The following is a 21,710-nucleotide window of genomic DNA, read 5'->3' as shown; positions in this document are numbered from 1 at the left end:
GCTCAAATGCCCCAAAGCCCAAATGCCCTTTAAAAGCCCAGGCCCAAGCGCTGAAGTCCAAGCCCAAGAGCTCAAAAGCCCCAAAGTCCAAAAGCCCAGGCCCAAGAGCTCAAAAGCCCAAATGCCCAAAAGCCCAAATGCCCAAAAGCCCAAATGCCCAAATGCCCAAAAGCCCAAAAGCCCAGGCCCAAGCACTGAAGTAAGCCCAAGAGCTCAAAAGCCCAAAATTCCAAAAGCCCAAACCCAAGAGCTCAAAATCCCAGATGCCCGATAGCCCAAATGCCCAAAAGGTCAAAAGCCCAGGCCCAAGCCCCGAAGTCCAAGCCCAAAAGCCCAAACGCCCAAACGCCCAAAAGCCCAAACGCCAAAATGCCCAAGAGCTCAAACGCCCGAGCGCTCATAAGCCCAAAAGCCCCAGCTCAAAAGTCCAGGCCCAAGCACCCAAGCACCCAAGCCCAAACGCCAAAACTCCCAAACGCCCCAAAGGCCCCATGCCCCGCCCCCCCCCGCCCCCCCCGCCCCCCCGGCCCCGCCCGCGCACGCGCAGCGCCCCGCCAGGCCGGCGCACGCGCACCTCCGGGGGCGGGCCGGGCCGGGCCGCGCGCTTTGAACGGCGGCGGCGGCGGGGCCGCATCGCGCCTGCGCGGCCGCTCTGTCAGCGCGGGGCGGGCCATGGCGGCGGGTGGCCGCGGCGGGTTCCGCGCCCTGGCGCTCGGCGTCTCCTTCCTGAAGTGCCTCCTCATCCCCGCCTAGTAAGGAGCTTCCCCGGGGCGGCGGGGGTGGCGCGGCCTGCCAGCTCCCGCGGCGGCCGCTGGGCCGCGCCGCTCCCTCAGGGCGGCCGGGGCGGGGAGGGGGCCGCGGGCCGGCGGGGCCGGAGGGGGCCCCCGTGTCCCCTGGCGTCTCCGGGGCCGTGTCGCCGCCGGGGCCTTGGGGCAGCGGGGCGCGGTGGGTGGCAGCTTTGCTTTTGTGTTCGCAGCCCGTCCCGCCTGGCTGGTGTTCGGGAGCGCCTTTAAGCGTGCTGAAACATTAACGCTTTTTTTTTTATTTGAAAGGCGCGGTAGGGTTTTTTTATTATTATTATTATTCTAAAAGGCACTGTGGCTTTTTTTTTTCTCAAAGAAAAAAATCGCTGTTAAATCACTTAGAACCTGCAGTTTTTACATGAATTGTCAGAGAAGGCCAAGCTATAAATACTTGGTGCCCTATAGTCACCTGTATGTGTCCTTGGCACAAAGTCCGTGCAGCATCTTTGTTAGTGTTTGAGTTAACTTGGTGCACATCTTTCCCTAGAGCTGCTCAGTGGAGGTTTCCTGTTTTATCAGCCTGCAGTGATGTGCTCGGAAATGTTTCTTCTTTAAGCGTCTGTATGTGACTCTTAATATAAACGTTCTGTAGTTATTCCACAGATTTTGAAGTGCATAGGAATTGGCTTGCCATCACTCACAACTTGCCCCTCTCTCAGTGGTACTATGAAGTAAGTACGTGTTGGGGGAATTTTTTAGCTCTTTATGAATTGGAGGCGTATTGGGTATGTCAGCCTATGTGATTGCTAGAGGAGAAAGCCTTTTATTTGCAAAAGAGATACGTCAAGGATACTGATGGTTGGCAGCTGTAATGCAGCGGTACAGAAACATATGCCAGTCACGATTTGTTAGCCCTGTGTAGCGTGCAGTTAAAAAATGAGAATTGTTTGGGGAAGCTGCTAGTACTTACAAAGGGAAAATGAAAAAGGCAGTTAAGGCACATGGATTATTAGGAAGGCTGTGTAACACAGAAGCAAATTGCATGGTAGTCTTAAATTGCTGTTCATTTTGCTCTTGTCGTTAATGATACACGGTTATCACAAGAACGAATCATATAAATGAGTATATATGTAATGAAATCAATCACCGTGTTAAACTTTTGAGCCTTTGCTGGTGCGCTACTAGCATTTATCAGTTCTAATCTAGATTAATCACCTTTAAGTTCATTATAAACTCAGCCTACACAACTGGGTTTTAATCTATTTTACAAGTGCCTTCTGGAGTTCTGGAATAAATATCACAGTCTCTGGTATTCCTCCACCTAAGTGTCTGGAAACTGTATCTAAGAGTAAATGATTTGTGCGGGTCAGAATTTTGAAAGGCTGATCCAATACCGTAAAACAAATTTCTGTGATGATCCCAGTGCCAAAGCATAGCATGCCTTTCGGCAGCATGACATAAGCGTTTGGGAACACGCATGCTGAGAAATATGCCCTGTCCCAACCTGCTCTGTTCCTCCTTCTTTCTCTTCTATTTCTACAGCCAAGGAGTTAATTGTTGATCAGAGCACAGCAACTGTCCTTGTGGGAAAAGATGGCCCGATACTGTTAGACCTTAATAAGGTCTTACTAGAATTAAGATATACTGACTAGTGAGTAAAAATAATTTTGAGGCTGTGACAAGGCTGTGCTGCTGATTCCTCTAATATAGACCAATATTCACTGTGAACTATTTTATTGAGAATTTTTTAATATAGGCCCTATTACAGAAAGTTGATTTATAAAGAACAGACAGTTATACTGGCTAGGTGCAGATACACAAAATGCCATTTAATCTTTTTCTAGTAATCAAGACATGCCACCCCTCTGCCAGTACTACAGAAGGGCTGAAATCATGTGCAACACCATACAGCTGGCTACTTTATTGGGAAATAGTTTGTGTTGAATAGAGGCTACTGAGATAAAATACATCAGCTGATTTGCTGTCATGAACTGTACCTGAAGGGCTGTAAACAGCATGAATTGCGTTCAAGTATTTAATCTTATTTTGTCTTTAGGCAACTTCAGAATGGACCCTGGATTATCCACCGTTTTTTGCCTGGTTTGAATACGCACTTTCGCATGTTGCCAAGTACTTTGACCCCAAGATGTTGGTTATAGAAAATCTAAATTACACCAGTCATGCAACCATCTTCTTCCAAAGATTTTCCGTCATTTTTACAGATATTGTTTTCATATATGCAGTTTACGAGTAAGTCTGCTTGAGTCTTTAAAAGTCTTTGCTATTTATTTGTTTCTGTAAAATTCATGTTTCTAGGGAGTTCTTTATTAAGTTCTTAACATTCTGATTTTAGGGACAGTGGATAGTATTTAATATATGGACTTTTTCTAGAGTAACAACAAACAATTATTTGTACAGATAAGCTTGTAAATGCATGGAAATATCAAAGGTGCTTTAACCTATTCAAGGAGAAATTTGGAACACGCTGCTGAACACAAGGTAAGTTGTTCTTGGAAATGCCATTACTGTGTGACCAGGTTGTAGACATCCAGACATTAGCTGCTGTTTCACACGTAAGTGTTTTGTTTCTGTTGTTGGGTTCATTTTGTAGGAGTTGCAGGACAGCCTGCATGCACTCAACTGTTTTTCTTCTGTTACTTTTTCATATTACTCTGCTCTTCTAGAGTAGGAGCATAAAGGAAGCTTCTGGCAAAACATGAGTATCATCAAATACGCAAAATCACTGCACTGTTTTTGGTTTTCGGGATGATAAACTGATTATTCCAAGTCTAATTCAACAATATTAAGATTGCATGTTTTCAGTGTGCCCTGACTTTGTGAAGAAGTGTTTATCTTGCACCTAAAGAGTAGAGAGAGGTGAGGTGGTTTGAGTAGTATGTTGCCTACCTTAATTGTTTGGCTCTAACGGTCTTCCCTTGGTTTGTTCTGTCTGCTTAAAGTCTGGGTAGGAAGTTCACTGTTGCATTGGAGCACTACCTAAGCTCCTTCATTTACTTTTATTTGAAATGGGCTGGCTTTGCATTGTGACTTTTTTCCCTTTATTGTTTTTACTCAAAGATGAATGAATGTGCTGCCTTTCTTAATAAGGCTCTGCTAATAGTATTTCAACACAAATCATCCACAACTTTTTAATCTGATCTAACCTTATCTTCAAAAATAATATGGACCATATGGCTTCATGCTGCGAAGTAATAAGATGTTTTCAACCAACAGAAATAGCTCATAATATTGGGGGGGGGAGTCAGAGGTTAATATCCAGCTGAGGACCTTAGATACAACTTGGAATGTTGTCTCCAGATGTAGCAATGCATTGTTCATTCATGAGAAGTCAATAGCAATCAGGTTATGACAACTTTACGGTTATTACTGAATATGAGACTTGAACCTGAGACTGAGTTACTTAATGTAAGCTTTAGCGTGCGGAACACACTACAGCTATTGAAATCTAAAATCCTTTTTTTTACTAAACTTTATATGTGACGCTGTCTTCTTATGATGAATTTGGCAAGAATTTTATCATTGCTTTTCATCCTAATAAAATAGCTAACTTCATGTTAAGTGCACTTCTCAGCTCTTAAAAGCAGAGATGTTTTTGTTGGCTGTTTCAGTTAAGACTTCTGTTTCTTCTGCTCTTGTTCAGGTGCTGCAGGTGTGTAAATGGAAAACGAGCTGCAAAGGATATCCTGGAAAAACCAACATTTATTCTTGCTGTTCTGCTCTTGTGGAATTTTGGGTTGTTAATTGTGGATCGTATCCTTTCCAGCCATTGCGGGTTGTTTGTGGTTTAACAGCCTGTTACAGCATGTGGTATTGTTATGAATATTATTATTACTATCACAGCAAGTAACACTACTGTTTGGATTTCTGGGGTTAGTTGAATAACTTCATGTTTTCATTAGAATTATTATTTGGCAAAATGGAAATTGTTCAGTTTTTGGTCTGATAGGCCAGAACTGCAGGGGGACCAGTCTGGCTACAGAATGTATTAGCAGAGAGCCACTTTTTTTTTTTTTTCCCCCCCTTGGGTGTGGTTCTAAGTTTGTGCTGTGGCGAGGAAAATCTTGGAGTGCTTTATGGTTGGATTGTATTCCATTGGTTAATGTTACATGAGAATTAGCAGGTTTTTAAAGAGGATATAAAAATAATTCTGGAAAGGCCAATTACTGAGTCAGTCTTGACACAATGTGCATTGATCTAGCTGAAGAGGGAGCAGAGGGGGAAAGCAACAGTAATTCTTCTATAGGAACGACTAGCTTTCTTTGTCCCTGTCCCTACCCAAGTTGCCTACTTACAGCTAGTAGGTAAGTGAGGACTGCTGTCTCCATCCATTAACCAATGTGTGGGAGGAAACTAATACTTAAAAGATTAAAAAAAAAAGGAGAATTAACCTTCTTTGTTTTGTCTTATATAAGTTGCCCAATACATATGTAATCAGATTGTTATGTTTCACTTCTTCAAGATAATATGCTAGTATATTTAGATTTTGTCTAAGAGTACTTACAGGTAAGGTTAAATAACGCTTTGTGTCTATGGGGAGTGAATTTAAGGTTGCTGTCTTGATTTAAGTTCCATTTTAATTTGAATCTATTGTTTGTACGTTTGAGTCTTCCCCAGAAAACTGATGAAGATAAAAGAAAGCTTGCTTTATTCCTTTCTTAACTCAAGTTCAGATATTCACTTTCAGTACAACGGCTTTTTGTTTGGGCTGATGCTTCTTTCTGTTGCTCGACTGTGTCAGGTAAACTTGTGTGGCTCTCTTCTGTTGGCTGCCATATATTAGGTGCATTAATTCACTTCATTGGACTGCCCATACTGAAGGCAGTGGGAGAGGCTTGAAGGTGAGGTGTGCTAAGCTGGATGTCTTAATTACTTGTTGAGTTTGGGGGAAGAGGAGAACTTGAAACTCGCTGTAATTGCTTGCTGTTGCTGCAGTGTTGCAGTTCCCTGAGAGGAAACTAAATTCCGTGTTATACCTGAGCAGTGTGGCATGGTTTCGTGCCATCTTCTCTTCTTCCCTGTCACCAGTCCCTAGAAAACATACTTCTGGAGCTATGGGGTGGTGAGGCTTACCCCAGTGTTGCAAGTATTGTGTGACAATGTAGTTTCCTTCTCCATACCTGTTGTGCATAACACTGCTGAGTGTGTAATTTGAAGTAAATACTCCTTATTCTTTTTATGCCTATGATATAAATGTCCTGTCACCTTAGGAGTACAACAGAGGACCATTAGACGTTAGTACAAAGAGAGAGCAAGTAGAAGAACTTACGTTCTGTTTTATTTTCCTTTTAGAAAAGATATTTGGAGGGCGCTCTTCTTTTTGCTGTTCTTTTGCATTTCAAACACATCTACATGTATGTGGCCCCCGCATACGGCATTTATTTGTTACGATCCTATTGTTTTACTGCAAATAATGCAGGTAAGATGGGGGTTTTTTCTCTCTTGCTTTTGGGGGATTGTGTTAATTGTGGGGCCTGGGGAAGACTCAAGATGTGCAGATGCCATTGGAACAAAATGGCTGTGGGTCAGACAGAAGTTCTGCTTGAGTCTTTAAAAGTCTTCGATATTTATTTGTTTCTGTAAAATTAATGTTTCTAGGGAGTTCTTTATTAAGAAAACCCAACAGGAACAAACTGCACACAGCAGTTTGAAGCCATAATATATTCATATCTAATATTAGATAGAATTAGCAGCTATTTCAAAGTCCTTCTTCAAGTTCCTTTCCACTCCTTAGCACGGAAACATGCCTGATATTCCTCACATGAACAGAAATGGTATTATGTTGAAAGAGAAAATACCAAAAGGTTGTATAATGCAGGAGCTGCAATGCGGAAGAAATAAATGCAAACTAACTGGTGAAGGAAGCAACTGAATATATATATTGGCATAAAAGGCTATGTGCTTCTTTTAAATAGATGCTAGCAATTCACTGCTGGTGTGGAATGCTTTGTCTCCCTTTTAGCTTGTCACAGTAACTGTTTTCATAAACTGTTTCTTGCAGATGGATCCCTGAAGTGGAGAAGCTTCAGCTTTCTTCATGTAACTCTTCTGGGACTGATTGTCTGTCTTGTTTCTGCTCTTTCATTGGGTCCCTTCATAGTATTGGTAATAACCCCTTTTTCACCTGTTATTCCCCTGAACTGTTAGAAGATTGTGTTACAGAAATATAAGCAGTGTCTCACCTAAAGACATTTCTTTTTTTATTTTTATTTTTTTCTGTAGGGCCAGTTGCCTCAAGTCATTTCACGGCTTTTTCCTTTCAAACGAGGCCTCTGCCATGCTTATTGGGCTCCTAACTTCTGGGCTTTGTACAATGCCATGGATAAAGCACTAACAATTTTTGGTACAGTATGCTAATCGCTGTTTGGTGCCTATTTGCAGATAGAGCTCTCTGGATTTTAGTCTTCCCCATTTAAAATGCAGGTAGTCAATTACATTTTCAGATTGCTTTAAATCATCTGATTATCTGTGTAATCCAGTGCATGTTTTTCACATTAAGTTTTCAACATTAGGTTAGAAATAATCATTCTTCTCTGCTGTCCTTTAAAAAAGAAAATACTTGGTCATATACTTAGTTCAGCTACTTAATTTTCTTCGTTAGTGTTCATCAGCTTGTGCTTTTTTCTTATGTTTTGGTTTTAGGTTTAAAGTGTAATTTTCTTGATCATACAAAAATTCCTAAAGCCTCCATGACAGGAGGACTGGTTCAAGAATTTCAGCATACTGTCCTCCCTTCTGTGACTCCACTGGCAACATTAATCTGTACCTTCATATCTATATTGGTAAGAACAAATAATATTTTTTGGAAACCTGATGCGTTTTGTCCCTAGTAGTTTTTATTTGATTAGCACACCCTTCACATGAACTTTAAGTTTAGGACGACAGTAAGTTTTCTTTTAAAAAAAAAAAAAAAAAAACAAAATGATAAGTTATATTTATTAATATATTTCTTTATACACAATATTACTGTCTCAAAGTGTGGCTAAATTATAGTCCCTGTCAACTCTAGAACGGTTAAAAGATTGTTAAAAGTGTTCTTGGATCACAGCCACTCTGCGTGAGCTAGAAGTAACCTTTTGTGACAGAAGGTAGTTAACTAGGATGCCAGTAGAGATAGTGGTGGAACTGTTTGGGCAGCTTATGGTGTTCCTAACAGCACGAGCTACAGGCAAGCATAATGTTCTTAACACGACAAGCAAAGAATTAAAGGTTCAAGAAATAATTACCTGGATACAGAGTCTTTTTCACTCTAATGGGCACCTGGCCTTTAATGGGAAATCTTTGTTTCAACACCTTTGTAGTAACTTTGATAAACTAAGTTTAGTAGTGGCTTAGTGTCAAGGACAGTTCTTCCAACACAAGTGATAGGGAGCTGGCTGTGGTCTTTCAGTCTGCTTTTCCCCTCCTGCTACATTGATGAAGTCCTTCAGGCTCTGCTCGTGCATCCAAATAGATGCGGTTCTTCCAGTGCAACCTAGTGCTTGGGCCACACAGGCACAACCTGGGTGCAGTGGTGTTTATTAACTTTGAAAAATCTCTTTGGACAATGGCTTGTGTTCAGGATTGCCAAACTTTTCACTGAAGTCCTGTTTTTGCCTGTTGTTTCTAGCCCTCTGTTTTCTGTCTTTGGTTTAAACCTCAAGGGCCCAGAGGCTTTCTACAGTGCCTTGTTCTTTGTGCGTTGAGCTCCTTCATGTTTGGCTGGCATGTGCATGAAAAAGCAATACTCCTTGCTATTCTGCCTTTAAGGTAAGTGTATTTTGTACGTAGTTGCCCAGACTGAACCTGCAGCCACTTGTTGAGGAATCCTCAAAGAGGATCGCTTTGTTTTCAGTGTATTTCCGAAAATGACCGTGTTTATGGAATGCCTTAAGCTGTAAAGTTTTAGTGCACTTCAAGTACATTAATTTCAGGCACAATTAAAATGTGGCCGCCTTAGCAATAGGATGTGCTGATGCTAGTATAGCGTATGTAGGAAACTGGTGTGGTGGTAAACAGTATCTTTTATGACACACTGACACTGGCTTATACTTCACAATAGTTTGCATTGACAGAAGCTTTAAGTAGAGCTTTATTGGTGGTAGTAGCTGATTCCCATATCAGCTCTGTGGGGCACAGCAAAGCTTTGTGCTAACTTGCAGATGATCGGAAGAATAGAAGCATGTGGTGTTGGGGTGATTAAGCAATCAGTTTAGGAGTCTGACATAGGCCTACACACTACATACGCTCTTTTGTGTCTCTTTGCTGAGTTGTATTAAGATGCATAGTATACAGAAAATCTCTGTGTATTGATTCAGATGCTTTATTGCTGTTGGAATAATGCAGAAAAGCCCCAAACCCCAAAACAAACCATGCCTATGAAAGAGTGGGGTCCAGACTTTTGGCTGTATGTGGATCCGCAGCTCTTAAAAGAATTCATTTAGCTTCCCCTTGAAGCCTTTTCCTAGTGACGGCTTGGGAGTATGCTTGATGAAAGGTTTCTCTCATGTGGTATGGTGGATGCAAGCAGGCTACTTTCGTAGTCTTTTGGTTCTCCCACTGTTATTACCGCATTGTCCAGTACATTCATTGCACCTGGAAAGTCCAAGACCTGTTTGTCAAATGTGTTATGGCTTTGCCTTTTAAAGAGAAAATTGTCTTGCCTGGCTTGAAGCATTTGACGCTGCTGTCATACTCAAGCATGGCAAGTATTTGTAGTTGATTTAGTTCTTCTTCTCTCTGAATAGTTTAGAGATCTACTCTGTCAGGGACAAATGTAAAAATATTGTAGTAGTCTTAGCTGCCAGGCAGTTCAGGCCTTGATGAGTGCTGTGGTTCGTATTTGAAATGCTAGGTAGATTGTTCAGGAGACAGGTGAGGAAAGGGACCTTCTGCGCTATGCTTGACAAGGACAATACAGTTTCTACCAAAAGGACTTTTTGTCTGCTTAAGGTAGATGTGAGGCTATAGTTTGTAAGCTGCCTGATCAGCATTGCTACAAATTGTATTTTCCTTGTTCAGAGATTTAGTGATGTTTAAACTCTTGAAGTGAGAATTATGGGAGGGAGGGAATTAACACTGGAAAAACAAAAGGAAGGAGATGAAACAGGGGTGACAATGCTGGCAGCAAGCTGGCTGAGGAAAAAGACCATTTGTAGGAAACTCCAGGTCTTTCTGGTGTGTTTGTTCAGTGGCTGTATGTTTTTTTGAGGAGGGGTTTCCTGGCTGATTTTCCTCCTGCATTTTTATATCTGAGGCCGCGTGGTTTGGAAGCAGGAGACTTCATCGCAGGTCCAGTGTTTGGAGAGACTGGGTTACTGTGAAACTCTGTTTGACCTGTTCTTCAGTCTCCTGTGAATTGTGTAGTGTTTTGCTGAAATTAAGTTTCTCTGCTAAAAGACAAAAGCGTAACATTCTTGTCATTTTTAGCTTGTTGTCTGTTCAGAGAGCCAAAGATGCTGGCATCTACTTGATTCTGACAACAACAGGGCACTTCTCGCTTTTTCCATTGTTGTTCACACCACCAGGTAAAGTGTTTTCCTTCTTTCTGTGCTTTCATCTTACTGCTTTGGGTTTTTTTGCAGAGGTGATGTGGAGGTAACAGTTTTGGATTATTTTATGTAATACATTGAAAGTTGCAAAATACAAACTCTCCAGCTAGTGAAAAGAAACGGTTTAAAAAGCTGTGGAAGATGTGTAGGCTTTAAGTCGAAATAGGGGTGAGAAATTGTCATAGTCAGCATTTGTTGTCCCTCATTCTGCCACAGTTGTAGAAACTTCCCCCTGTCCAACATAACCATGTGAAACAAAAGCAGTAAAGACAATTTGAAACAACAAACCTGTCAGGCTGTTTTCCAGCTGACTACTACTTCATGCTATCAGTAGTGTGCTTAAACTAAAGAAAAAAAAAAAAATGCAGCAGCGTCAGTTAAAACCAGTATGTGTAGAGACAGATTTGTCTTTGTGACCAAAATCTGTTCTTTCCTTCCTTCAGCCCCCTCCTCCCCTTTCAATGAATTCAGGGTCTGTTTGCTTCACTTAAACCCTAGGCTGTCATAGCTACGACAGCATTGTAACGCTGTATTGATTGTGATGCTTCTGGGAGAGTTAAATTCAGACACTCACACTCTTGGTCTGGCAATGCTGCTTATTTGCAGTAGTGAAGCTGCTGCTTTGGGAAATGAGAAACTTCCTCTGCCTTCTCTATTACCTGATTTTTAACTAGTGTGCAACCTAGAACTAGAGAGCATTAGACTACAGGGCAGTCACTTCTAAGTTTCCCAGTGATTTCTGATTTCTTTTGAATAGGAAAATCTTATTTGCAGTGCTTTCATACACTGTAATTATAATTAGTGTGTTCAGTATGTTTATAGATAATTGAAGTAAGTGCATTGCAAATGTTTGGCATTTCCTTTAGTAAATACCTGTGCTTATTTTTAGATGTCTGAAGCAGTAAAACATTTAGTTCTGTTTGGAGAATATAAAGTTGGACAATGCAAGTGTAACTAATAGGATTTAAAGATGCTGCAACTTACATGGCTGAAGGGTTTTTTTAATTAATGTTAGAAGTATGTTCTGTTCCTTGTGTTTCAGAACTTCCAATTAAAATACTGCTTATGCTGCTGTTTACCGTTTATAGCTTCTCTTCGTTGAAATCTCTCTTCAGGTAATTAAAGAAACTTCTTTCCAATGCCAAGAACAAAACCATTTCTTCTGTCACTGGGAACAGTGTTGTCCTAAGGAGCAAACAGCACAGAAAACTGATGCTGAAATATCAAATCAAAGTGGTACTAGTCAAAAGATGCTGCTGCCTCTGCTCTCCTTTCAGGAGGCAAAGCTTAAATTGGGATTATTATAGCACATCCTTGCTATGTTTGAATTGTGACAGCTTCCGAGTAAATCCCCACCTGCTTGATGGTGCTGTTGAAGCATTAAGGTGTAGTGCTGTAGCCAGTGGATTTGGCAGTCCTGGGTTAACGGTTGAACTGGATCTTAAAGGATTCTTCCAACCTAAATGATTCTGTGATTCAATTCAATACTGGAGCACTTACTACTGTGAGTTCTCTGGAGACTGTTGATCTGTGCTAGCAGTTACAAAACTGCTGTGTCTTTTTGCAGTAGGACTTAGTATTTTAACTATGTGGAAGGGACAGGTTATAAATGACATACACTTACAAGCTGTAATTTGTCAGCGAATCTCCTGAGAAGAGGCTGGTTGTCAGGACCAGTTGCCCAAGTCATCCTGTGTATTTTTACATGCTGTTGATCTCTTTTAACCACTTGACCAAAGATAGTGCTTATCATTATAACCTCTATTTCCTAAACTTTTCATGGCAAAACCAAGCTGTAATGAAGGATGTTGGAAATGCTGTAAGCCTCTATTCAGTACACCAGTCACCTGCTTTTTGTAGGTCATCCTGTTTCAACCGGACTGGTTATTATCCCCCCTTAGTATTCCAGAATTCAATCATTCTATCTGAAGAGCTCTAACTAAAAACCTCTGTAGGAGCTAGAGATGGAGCTTTTGAAAGTTTCTTGTTCCTAACTTTCCAAAACAGATTCCTTCCAGAAGAACATGAATTTCCCTGTAAACTCCCTGCAGTCAAACCCCTATCACCAATGTCCTTTGCAAGAGAGATTGGCTCATAGTACATCCTACAGAAAGCTTGGGGGAGGGGGGAAGAAGTTAAAATCTGATGTTTCCAGTACAGCTTTGGTGTGTATATGAAGGTCTCTGTTCAGTTGCTCACTGAAAGATGTGAGGTGAAGCAGAGCAGCTGATGAGACTTCTACTTAGATTCCAAGGCGTCTTAGAATTTGGTGTAAAAGCCACATAAGGGGGAAAAAAAGATGGGGTTTTTTCCTACTGAAGCTCCTTAGATTGTTATTTAAAGCCTTATTGTGAGCTAATGGGGGATATTCTTTGCACTGGTGACCAGTGATAGCTTGAAAAACAGAATAGTTAGTCAACATCATGTGGTTTAACTTTTTTTTTATTATTTTCATTTGTCTGGCAGGAGAGAGAGGCCTCTCCTTAACTGGCTTGAAACAATCTACCTCGTCCAGCTAGTGCCTTTGGAAATCTTCTGTGAAATTGTATTTCCTCTGACCCCCTGGAAACAGCACTTCCCTTTTGTCCCTCTGTTGCTGACCTCTGTGTACTGTGCTCTGGGTGTCACGTATGCTTGGCTGAAACTCTACATCTCTGTCTTGACTGAAAGAATTTCTGTTAAACAAAAGGCCGAGTAAAGCCACGGTGTCGGGACCAGTCCCAAGTTACCCCCCTGCGGGGATTATCCAGCACGGTGAGGGGTTGTCACAAGGACATACGACTCCTGATAAGACACAGCATACGTGTACCATCACCATGAGGGAAGTTTTTTGTCCAACACTTCTATACTGCCCAACGAGGATACCTCTGATCAGAATTGCTTGTCACAGTAAAGAGGGGCACAGTGAGATGCCACTTGCCATGGATAAACTGTGAAGCTTAATAAAGTCCAGACCTCTGTCTTGAGGAAAAACCTGCCTGGCTTTCCCATTCCTGTTTGTATTTGAATAAAAATTACTGTGGCATATTACCAGGGATCATTGCTGTGTAGGAGAGCATTGTAACTGTATTCTGTGGACTATGTAAATTAAAAACTTGATATTTTTTGTTTTGAGTATTTCTTGTGGTTTTTTTTTTTCAGCTCTGTCTAAGCCCTGCTTTTGAGGGACACACGCACCAGTAAGGATGTAGTATCTAGCTGGAAGCTTGTCTGGATGCGTTTTGTCAAAATCTTGACACCCAGATCTCAAGCTTTAAGCAACTAATTTAATCTGTCCACGTCCCTTTGACCTCCTTGTTTCATTGATATTTTTTGCAAGTAACTTGTAGCGTTCTAATAGTTTTGTAGACCAGATTCGTGACTTGAGGCGTGCTTCTGAAATGAGGAATTTCTTTACCACCGCTAAATGTGTGGTTAATTGTATTTACTTGTAATTCATGTAAAATTCTGCAACTGGGACAAATGACCAAGTGTCAATAATTCCTCTAGTAAGTTGCGGAAAAGATCTATCATGTTCTGCCTCTGGGGAATCATGTACCCTTAAAGATGACAGTTACCTACAGCTTGATGCAGTTTGTTGTTGCACTTTTTTAAACCCCAGTTAACCATCCCTAAAAGATTTTGCCTTTAAAATTGGAGTCTGGTTTGGATTCCAGCACTGACAGATGAAACCAGGAGGGGAGAGAGGGAGGATTTTGGTGGTTTGGTTTTATTTTTATTTTTTCCCCAGTAGTTCCTGAGCTTACCACGTTGCTTGAAGAACATGACCCCCTTTCAGAGGGGGTAGCCCATAGGATAGTGACGCAGTTTGTGTTCTTTAAATAGGTTGGATGTTAAAATAAGAGCATGGCTCTTGTTAGAGCTGTGGGTGGAAAATAGAATAGTCACTGTGGCCATGTGTGTAACCAAATAGCTTGTACATGTGAATTTTTCACAGCTAGTGAGCTCATTTGCAGATTTTCACTGCGGTTTTCATTATATGTATAAGTTCCTGCTTTTTTTAATTATTATTCCTTAACTACTTTGCCACTCTTTCTTTAGCTGCTGTGACTGCCAGCAGTGCCTCAGTCCCGCTGCCACCATGTATTCCACCTCTGGTCTAAGCCTCAAAGCTCTATGCAGGGGTAAGGCACCCGCAGCGCTCACGTTGATGTGTCTGTAGGTGCCATCCTGCGTAGGGGAATGGCAATATCCCCCCAAAACCCCTGCCCTTTGCCAGCAGCGCCTTGGCAAGCCAAGCCAGAACTCCTCCAAGGACTCCTTCAAGCATCTCCAGCTATGGAGCGGTGACAGCCCGACCTCCTCCTGCGCTGGAAAAAGCTAGATTACAAGTTTTTAGGGAAGAAGCGACATGTCCAAATGAAGGTTTGGGGTTGGGTTGGTTTGTTGTGGGTTTTTTTTGTTGTTTGGTGTTTTTTTAATGGTTATGGCAACCCTGGTACTGTTGTGGCTGGTTTAATGTGATTTTACATGAATTAAAAGAGAAAAAAATAAGGTCACAGTAGGTCTTGTTCTTTAATACGTTAGCAGGAAGAGCTCTGCCAATGAATTGGGTTTGCTTGTAGGCTTTAATTAACCCCCTGAGTTAATTATAGACCGGCATCCCTGACACTGCACAGCCCGCTTCGCCCAGAGGCCTCAGGACTGCGGGAACCCCCCGATCCCCGCTAAACCCGCCCGTTCCGGGGTGGGGGGGTGCTGGGGTTTGCGTTGGCTCTGGTCCGGTAACGGCCGGGGGGGCAGGGCGGCGGAACGCGAGTGCGCGGCGGGCGGGCGCGGCGGAGGGAGCGCGCTGCCGCACCGCCCCCGGTCACCTTCGGCCGCGCCGCCGCCATGCTGTTCCTGCCCGACGAGGCGCGGTCCCTGCCGCCGCCCCCCCTCGTCAATAAGGGCTCGGTGTGGCTGGGCCTGACCGGCTGGGTGTCTGCGCTGCTGGACAACAGCTTCAACCACCGCCCCGTCATCCGAGCCGGTGCGGCGGGGCTGGGGGGGGAAGGCGTGGGGAGGGGTACGTGGGATTTGGGGTGATTCTGAGGGATGTAGGGGAAAGGGGGGGGCTGAGGTGAGGGGCTGGTGGTGTTAGAGGGGCTCTGTGGGGCTGGGGAGGGCCATATGTGGAATTTGGGGTGATTCTGAGGGATATAGAGGAAAGGGGGGGCTGAGGTGAGGGGCTGGGGGGGTAGAGGGGCTCTGTGGGGCTGGGGGGGGCTGTATGTGGGATTTGGGGTGATTCTGAGGGATATAGGGGAAAGGGGGGGGCTGAGGTGAGGGGCTGGGGGGGTAGAGAGGCTCTGTGGGGCTGGGGGGGCTGTATGTGGGATTTGGGGTAATTCTGAGGGATATAGGGGAAAGGGGGGACTGAAGTAAGGGGCTGGGGGGGGGCTGTATGGGGGATTTGGGGTGATTCTGAGGGATATAGGGGAAAGGGGGGGGCCGGGGAGGGCTGGGGGGGTAGAGGGGCTCTGTGGGGCTGGGGAGGGCCGTATGTGGGATTTGGAGTGACTCTGAGGGATATAGGGGAAAGGGGCCTTGAGGTGAGTGACGGGGGGCATAGAGGGGACTGATAGGGCTGTGGGAGGAGGGTATGTGGGATTTGGGGTGACTCTGAGGGATATAGGGGTGGGGGGAAGGGGAGGGGGATTGGGCCCTGAGGTGATGGGCTGGGGAGGGTGAGGGGAGGGCGTACGTGGGATTTGGGATGACTGAAGGATATAGGGAAAGGGGGTGGGCTGAGGTGAGGGGTTGGCGGGTTAGAAGGGTTACGAGGGGCTGGGGAGGGGGTTATGTGGGATTTGGGGTGACTGAGGGATATAGGGGGAAGGGGGGGGGCTGAGGTGAGAGCCGGGGAGGGTAGAGGGGATTGCAGGGGCTGCAAGACGGGGTACGTTGGATTTGGGGTGACTCTGAGGGATATATGGGAAGGGGGGGTAGGGAGGCTGCGGGAGGGGGGTATGTGGGTTTTGGGGTGACTGAGGGATATAGGGGCGGGGGAGGGGGCCCTGAGTTGAGGTAGAGGGCCTGTGGGGCTGGTGAAGGGGGTATGTGGGATTTAGGGTGACTGAGGGGAGACAGGAAGGGGAGGGGGCCCTGAGGTGAGGGGCTCTGGAGGCAGAGGGGGTTGAGGGGGCTGCAGGAGAGGGTATGTGGGCTTTGGGGTGACTGAGGGGCGGCAGGAAGGGGAGGAGGACTCGAAGCGAGGGGCTGGGGCAGTAGAGGGGTTGTGCGGGGCTGGGGAGGGGGTTATGTGGGATTTGGGGTGACTGAGGGATGTAGGGGCAGGGGGAAGGGGAGGATGCCCTGAGGTGAGGGGCTGGGGGTGGATTGGGGGGGCTGTGGGAGGAGGGTACGTGGGGTTTGGGGTGACTCTGAGGGATATAGCAGCAGGGGGAAGGGGAGGGTGCTCGGGTGGGCTGGAGGGGTAGAGGGCCTGTGTGGGGCTGGTGAGGGTGTATGTGGGATTTGGGGTGACTGAGGGATGTAGGAGTGGGACAAAGGAGCCCTGAGGTGAGGGGTTGGAGGGGTGGGAAGGGGAGCTTGAGGTGAGGGGGTGCGTGGGATTTGGGGTGACTGAGGGGAGGCTGGAAGGGGAGGAGGACCTGAGGTGAGAGGCTGGGGACGTAGAGGGGTTGTGTGGGGCTGGGGAAGGGGGAACCTGGGATTTGGGGTAACAAATTTGAGGAATACAGGGGCAAGGGGAAGAGGAGAGAGCCCTGAGGTGAGGGGCTGTGTGGGTTTGGGGGGGAAGGGGATGCTCTGTGGGGTTTCAGGTGTCTCTGAGGGGTGTGGGGGTGGGAGTGAAGGAGAGGGGGCCCTGAGGTGAGGAGTCAGTTGGTGGGGGGGACTGGAGGTAAACGGAGGGGGCTGGGAAAGGGGCGTTGTATGAGGGTGGAGGGGGACTTGAGGGGACTCCTGGAGGGCTGGCGGGGGCAGGAAGGAGCCCTGCAGAAAGGGGGGGCCTCGCCGGGGGGCTGGCAGGGGCCGTGGGAGGCCCACAGGTGCAGGTGCTGTAGGGGCCTAGGGGGCCTGTCTGCAGGGGCAAAGCGGGGAGAGAGGAGCCCACTGGGGCATGTGGGGCCAAAGTGTTGGGGGGGGAGCCTGGGAAAGCGGGGGGCCCACTGCGACAGGGGGACATTCCTCCTCCTGCTGCAGGTGTCCACCGCCAGATCCTGTTCAGTACTGTGGGATGGTTTGTTGGCTATTACCTTATTAAACGTACGGAGTACCTACATGCCAAACTGGACAGAGAGCTGTTCGAGTACGTGAGGCAGCACCCGGAAGACTTTAAGACAGCAGGTATAATAAGTTGGTATTTTCAGAAAGACCTCAGCCTGCCATAACATACTGGTTTAATAAGTGCTAATGTATGTAAAAGTGTTGCTGGGTTGCTTGCAAAATCTTCCTTTTCCAGCAAGTCATACTAACTGCTCTTTCTTGCTTGTTCACAGTCTAAATTGCCACAGTATTAAAGATTTTGTGATACGAAAATAGATACTTTTATTGAGCCGATCAGCTGCCTTGATGACCACCTCTTCCTCCTAAAAACTTATTTTAATACAAAAATGGCAAAGCCAAAATAAAATAAGAATAGACTAGACACGTGCCACTGAAGAAGAAATAATGAAAATTAGAAATCACAGGTTTCTTGTGAAAATCACATTTCACTCTTTATTCTTGTAAAATTGCAGTGCTTGTCAATTCAGAATAGTGTGATGAACATTCAGAAAATAAGCAGAGCAGAAGAAATAGGAATGGCAGGACACCTGAACTGCTGTTGGCTTAGAGCCTTGGTGAAGCTCTTCTGCAGCGTCTCACTGAAGTAGTCACTGAGCCCAGCAATGCAATGGCAAATTTTGGTGAAAATTGTCTATTTTCTAATACCGCACGGTTAGGTGACTCTGGATCTCAGATTGTGATCTGCATTGTGCCGTGTCCAAAGGAGTATGTAGAAATAAAAAAGCATTAATACTGAGATCTCTTCACAGGGAGCTGTGGAGAGCCCTGTGGAAAAGAAGTTACGTATTTAGTTCATGCAGCAAGCTAGTAGTTCACTGCTAGTAGCAAAAATCAGATTTTTGGTGGCTTGTTAACCTTAAGACTTTGATTCTGAAGATTTTAATATTAATCTGAAATACTGATTAGGTTTATCCGCTTCCACCCCTTGCCTCTTGCAGAAAAGAAGAGAATAGGAGAGCTTTTGGAGGATTTCCACCCAATTCGCTGAGGATTTCTCCAGCAGTGGCACATCACAAGATGAACTGACTCTGTACCGAGCACTTCGGTAAGCTGGCTGTAGCTGCTTAACCGTCCATGGCGCTTGGAAAATAAACCAGTACTCGCTTTCATGTAATAAAACCTGTGATTAAATACTTAGTGTTTAATTATTTGCTTTTCTGTTCCATTATGTTGTATCAATATATAAGTGACTGATACTTGTAATAGCATAATAACTTGGATTCAGTCCTTTTGCAGTTATTTTAATTGTGAAAATGGAAGGCTGCTCATGCAGCATATGTTTTATAAAACCCAGAAAGTAATCTGTGGAAGTTCCTTCTTCTCATTTCTCATTGGCATGTCTCCTAATGCTTGAGCATGCTCTGGACGAGCCCCTGGAGATGTTGTAGCCAGAGTCTCGCTGTGAAATTAATTCTGTCCTGCTAGCGAAAATACATGTTCTCCCTAATGAATTGCCTCTATATTTTGCATTCGGATGTCACTTTTTCCTTGCTGGTGATCAGGATCCAACCTTTCTACTTTCTCACTTGATTGTTGGCTCCTGAATCCGCACACTGAACCCAAACATGTTCCAGACACTGACGGTCTGCAGCTCTTCTGAATTTCACTACAGGGTACCTGGTGCCTCTGGAAGTCCAGATGCATCCAGCTGAGGAGCCACTCCAGGTGTGAATGTTTTAGCTAATTACTAATTTCCTGTGCTGGTTTTCAGCACCTGCCCCGGCTTCTTCCTGCACTGCCACATTCCCTGCATGTACTTTCCATGCTGTGCAACACCTTGGAACATTGTCTCGAGCCCCAGGGATGCCTCTCACTGTGCTTGGGGTGTCATTGCCTCACCCCTGCTCACCGCCTGGAGCTGTGCCGAGGTAGGGTACAGTTGGGTCCCTCACACTGCCTCATCACCAGGGTCTGATTCCGCTCCTGGGTGCGGCTTCCACAGCACTTCAGAGCTCCTTGGATCCGCTGGTAAAGGTGATGGTGCCAGTGGAGCTCTGTTTGCAGCCATCACTGCAGCCACTGCCTCACCTCACTCTGTGCCTGTCCCTCCTGGGCCCTCCTCTCTGCTGGGGGGACGGGGAGGAGCGTCCTGAATGTGCCGCATGCCTAGGCCCCACGTTCAGCAGACCCACACCTTCTGCCCAGAAAACAGAGATCTGCTTTTGATGCCAGTGCTGTCGACGTAGGGGAGAAATCCTTTACAGCGAGGCTGGTAGGGTGCTGGCACAGGTTGCCTAGAGAAGTTCTGGGTCCCTTGAAGTGCTTAAAGCCAGGTTGGATGGGCTTTGATGACCCTGATCAAGTGGAAGATGTCGCTGCCCCAAGGTGGTTTTGTGAAAGAGGAAGACGACCATCAGGTGGGTAAAATAGAGCCCAGGGAACTACACCTCTGCTCAGACGCGTGGCTGGTTGCCAAGGTCCCGGTCCTGCTGGGTTTTAGCTACCCCTGCCAGCTGCAGGCAGCGCCTCGGGACACCTCCGTGTCTTGTGCTGCTGGCAACGCCAACGGGATACAGCCAGCCACCTGGGCACACCCATGGAGCCCTGGGCGGAGGGACCCACAGTGTGACATGGGCTGGGCTGACAGCAGGTGGAGACGGGGGTCACCATGGCCCAGGGATCTCTGGCCCTTCGTCGTGAGCAGCGCTGGGTGTCCTGGAGAGCTCTGCTGTGGCCACAGCCATGGTGCACTGGGCACCACAGAGAGCTGGGAGCCAGCTGGAAGACAAGCACCGCCACCTGAGAGCCTAAGAGACACTTGGGGTTCACGGTTGGAGATCTCCACACTGCAGTGAACTGAATTGGGCAGTTTTGAGGACGGGGAAGAAGGGCGAGTGGTGGGTTTATCAAGAGAGGGGGAGCCCCCTGTGAGCCCTGCCTGGCCACCCACCTGCTTCAGGGCTGGTCTGGGGGTCTCACGCAGCCCACCCTTGGCAAGTGGCCTCGGCAACAACCCCTGCTAAGAGAGGGAGAAGAGACGGAGCAGGGGATGCTTGTCTGGGGGTGTTTGCCCAAAGCCGGTTGTGCCTGGGAGGCAGATGGCCATCAGCTGGATGAAAGAGTGATCAGGGAACTACAAAAGGGACTTGAAAGCAGGAGCCAGCCCCGAGGAAGCAGGAAAGCCCCCAGCGTGAGGAGAGACCTTGGAGGGGCGGCTGCCGGCGGATGCCCCGATGCAGGCTGCAGCCAGCCCCTGGGCTGACAGCACGGGGGGCAGCAGGCAGGGACGGAGCCGGGGTCGGTGCTGGAGAGGCCGGAAGGCGCCTCTGGATGGATCCCGTCCAAGCCCGGCTCAGGCAGGGTCAGCGCTGGGGCTGTGCCGGGCTGGGGTCGGGGTGTCTCCAGGTGCCTCTCTGGGCAGCCTGTCGCGGTGTTTGACCACTCCGACTGGAAGGGAAGAGAAGTCTCGTCTTATGCTCGGATGAGATTTCCCGTCCTTCGGTTTGTGCCCGTCGGCTGTTGTGCGGGTGCTGGGCACCGCTGGGAAGAGTCTGGCTCGCCCGTCTCCACACCCCCGTTAGGTCGTTGTACACACGGCTGAGCCCCCCGAGCCTTCTGTCCTCCAGGCCGAACAGTCCCAGCTCTGTCAGCCTCTGCGCGTCTGGAAGATGCTCCTGCTCCTTCATCCCCGTCATGGACCTTCCCTGGACTCTCTCCAGTGCGCCCGTGTCCCTGCCGGACCGGAGAGCCGGGCCGGGACCCAGCACCCACATGCGTCCCACGAGGGCTGAGCAGAGGGGAAGGGTGTGTGTCCCCACCCCCCACCCCCCGAGGCTGCTTACAGAAGGGTATTTTGAATTTCTTGGGTATTTAACGTTTTGGGTCACAACCGGGCTTTTTCTCTTGCCTTCCTTCTACTGGCCCGTGTGCCCGGGCCACAGCCTTTGGGTTAATTAGATGTCGCTAACCAGCTACAAATAAACCCGCCATCCCGCTGTGCCCAGCGATGCGAGCGGGAAGGGTGCTTTCCCCACGGCAGCTGGCCCCAGCGCCGGGGCCCCAGGAGCCCTTCCCGGGCAGCACCGAGGCAGCACCCCCTGCCACGCCGGGGGGCCTGGGCTGCCCCGGCTGCCCTCATCCCACCAGGGACCTGCGCGGCGTTTGCCAGTGGCAAAGCCCTTTTCTGCGACCACCCGCGCCCCTGACCAGCCGTGCCCCGGCGCGGTGGGCAGCAGCAGGCCCGTTG

General features: G+C 46.8%; 2 protein-coding genes across 3 annotated transcripts; both read left to right on the top strand.

Annotated features, from left to right (window-relative positions):
• Positions 1 to 634: 634 nt before the first annotated feature.
• Positions 635 to 13,408, top strand: ALG8 (ALG8 alpha-1,3-glucosyltransferase). 2 transcript variants are annotated; one of them, XM_037377463.1, is made up of 13 exons: positions 635 to 752; positions 1,396 to 1,474; positions 2,800 to 2,993; positions 4,405 to 4,514; positions 5,435 to 5,502; positions 6,054 to 6,180; positions 6,763 to 6,866; positions 6,984 to 7,104; positions 7,404 to 7,543; positions 8,371 to 8,510; positions 10,170 to 10,267; positions 11,334 to 11,406; positions 12,758 to 13,408. In XM_037377463.1, exons 1-13 carry the CDS (start codon positions 673 to 675, stop codon positions 12,987 to 12,989), a joined length of 1,566 nt encoding a protein of 521 aa, XP_037233360.1. In that variant the 5' UTR covers positions 635 to 672; the 3' UTR covers positions 12,990 to 13,408. The 2 variants fall into 2 exon arrangements, with proteins under 2 accessions (XP_037233360.1, XP_037233361.1); XM_037377464.1 differs by having other exon boundaries at positions 639 to 752; positions 1,407 to 1,474.
• A 1,663-nt stretch (positions 13,409 to 15,071) lies between these two features.
• NDUFC2 (NADH:ubiquinone oxidoreductase subunit C2) lies at positions 15,072 to 18,669 on the top strand. The gene is made up of 3 exons (XM_037378395.1): positions 15,072 to 15,263; positions 17,441 to 17,584; positions 18,463 to 18,669. The coding sequence occupies exons 1-3, from the start codon at positions 15,125 to 15,127 to the stop codon at positions 18,510 to 18,512; spliced, it is 333 nt and encodes a 110-aa protein (XP_037234292.1). The 5' UTR covers positions 15,072 to 15,124; the 3' UTR covers positions 18,513 to 18,669.
• Positions 18,670 to 21,710: the final 3,041 nt, after the last annotated feature.

The sequence above is a fragment of the Falco rusticolus genome, chromosome 2, assembly GCF_015220075.1.
Source record: "Falco rusticolus isolate bFalRus1 chromosome 2, bFalRus1.pri, whole genome shotgun sequence".
Classification (NCBI taxonomy): Eukaryota; Metazoa; Chordata; class Aves; order Falconiformes; family Falconidae; genus Falco; species Falco rusticolus.
This window is presented reverse-complemented; position numbering and strand designations above follow the sequence as displayed.

Excerpts from the sequence above, each read along its gene's own strand:
- NDUFC2 (XM_037378395.1), top strand. The coding sequence starts at position 15,125 with ATGCTGTTCCTGCCCGACGAGGCGCGGTCCCTGCCGCCGCCCCCCCTC. Across the intron at positions 15,264-17,440 it reads CCGCCCCGTCATCCGAGCCG|GTGTCCACCGCCAGATCCTG; the intron begins GTGCGGCGGGGC and ends CTCCTGCTGCAG. Across the intron at positions 17,585-18,462 it reads GGAAGACTTTAAGACAGCAG|AAAAGAAGAGAATAGGAGAG; the intron begins GTATAATAAGTT and ends TGCCTCTTGCAG.
- ALG8 (XM_037377463.1), top strand. The coding sequence starts at position 673 with ATGGCGGCGGGTGGCCGCGGCGGGTTCCGCGCCCTGGCGCTCGGCGTC. Across the intron at positions 1,475-2,799 it reads TCTCTCAGTGGTACTATGAA|GCAACTTCAGAATGGACCCT; the intron begins GTAAGTACGTGT and ends TTTTGTCTTTAG. Across the intron at positions 8,511-10,169 it reads CTTGCTATTCTGCCTTTAAG|CTTGTTGTCTGTTCAGAGAG; the intron begins GTAAGTGTATTT and ends TGTCATTTTTAG.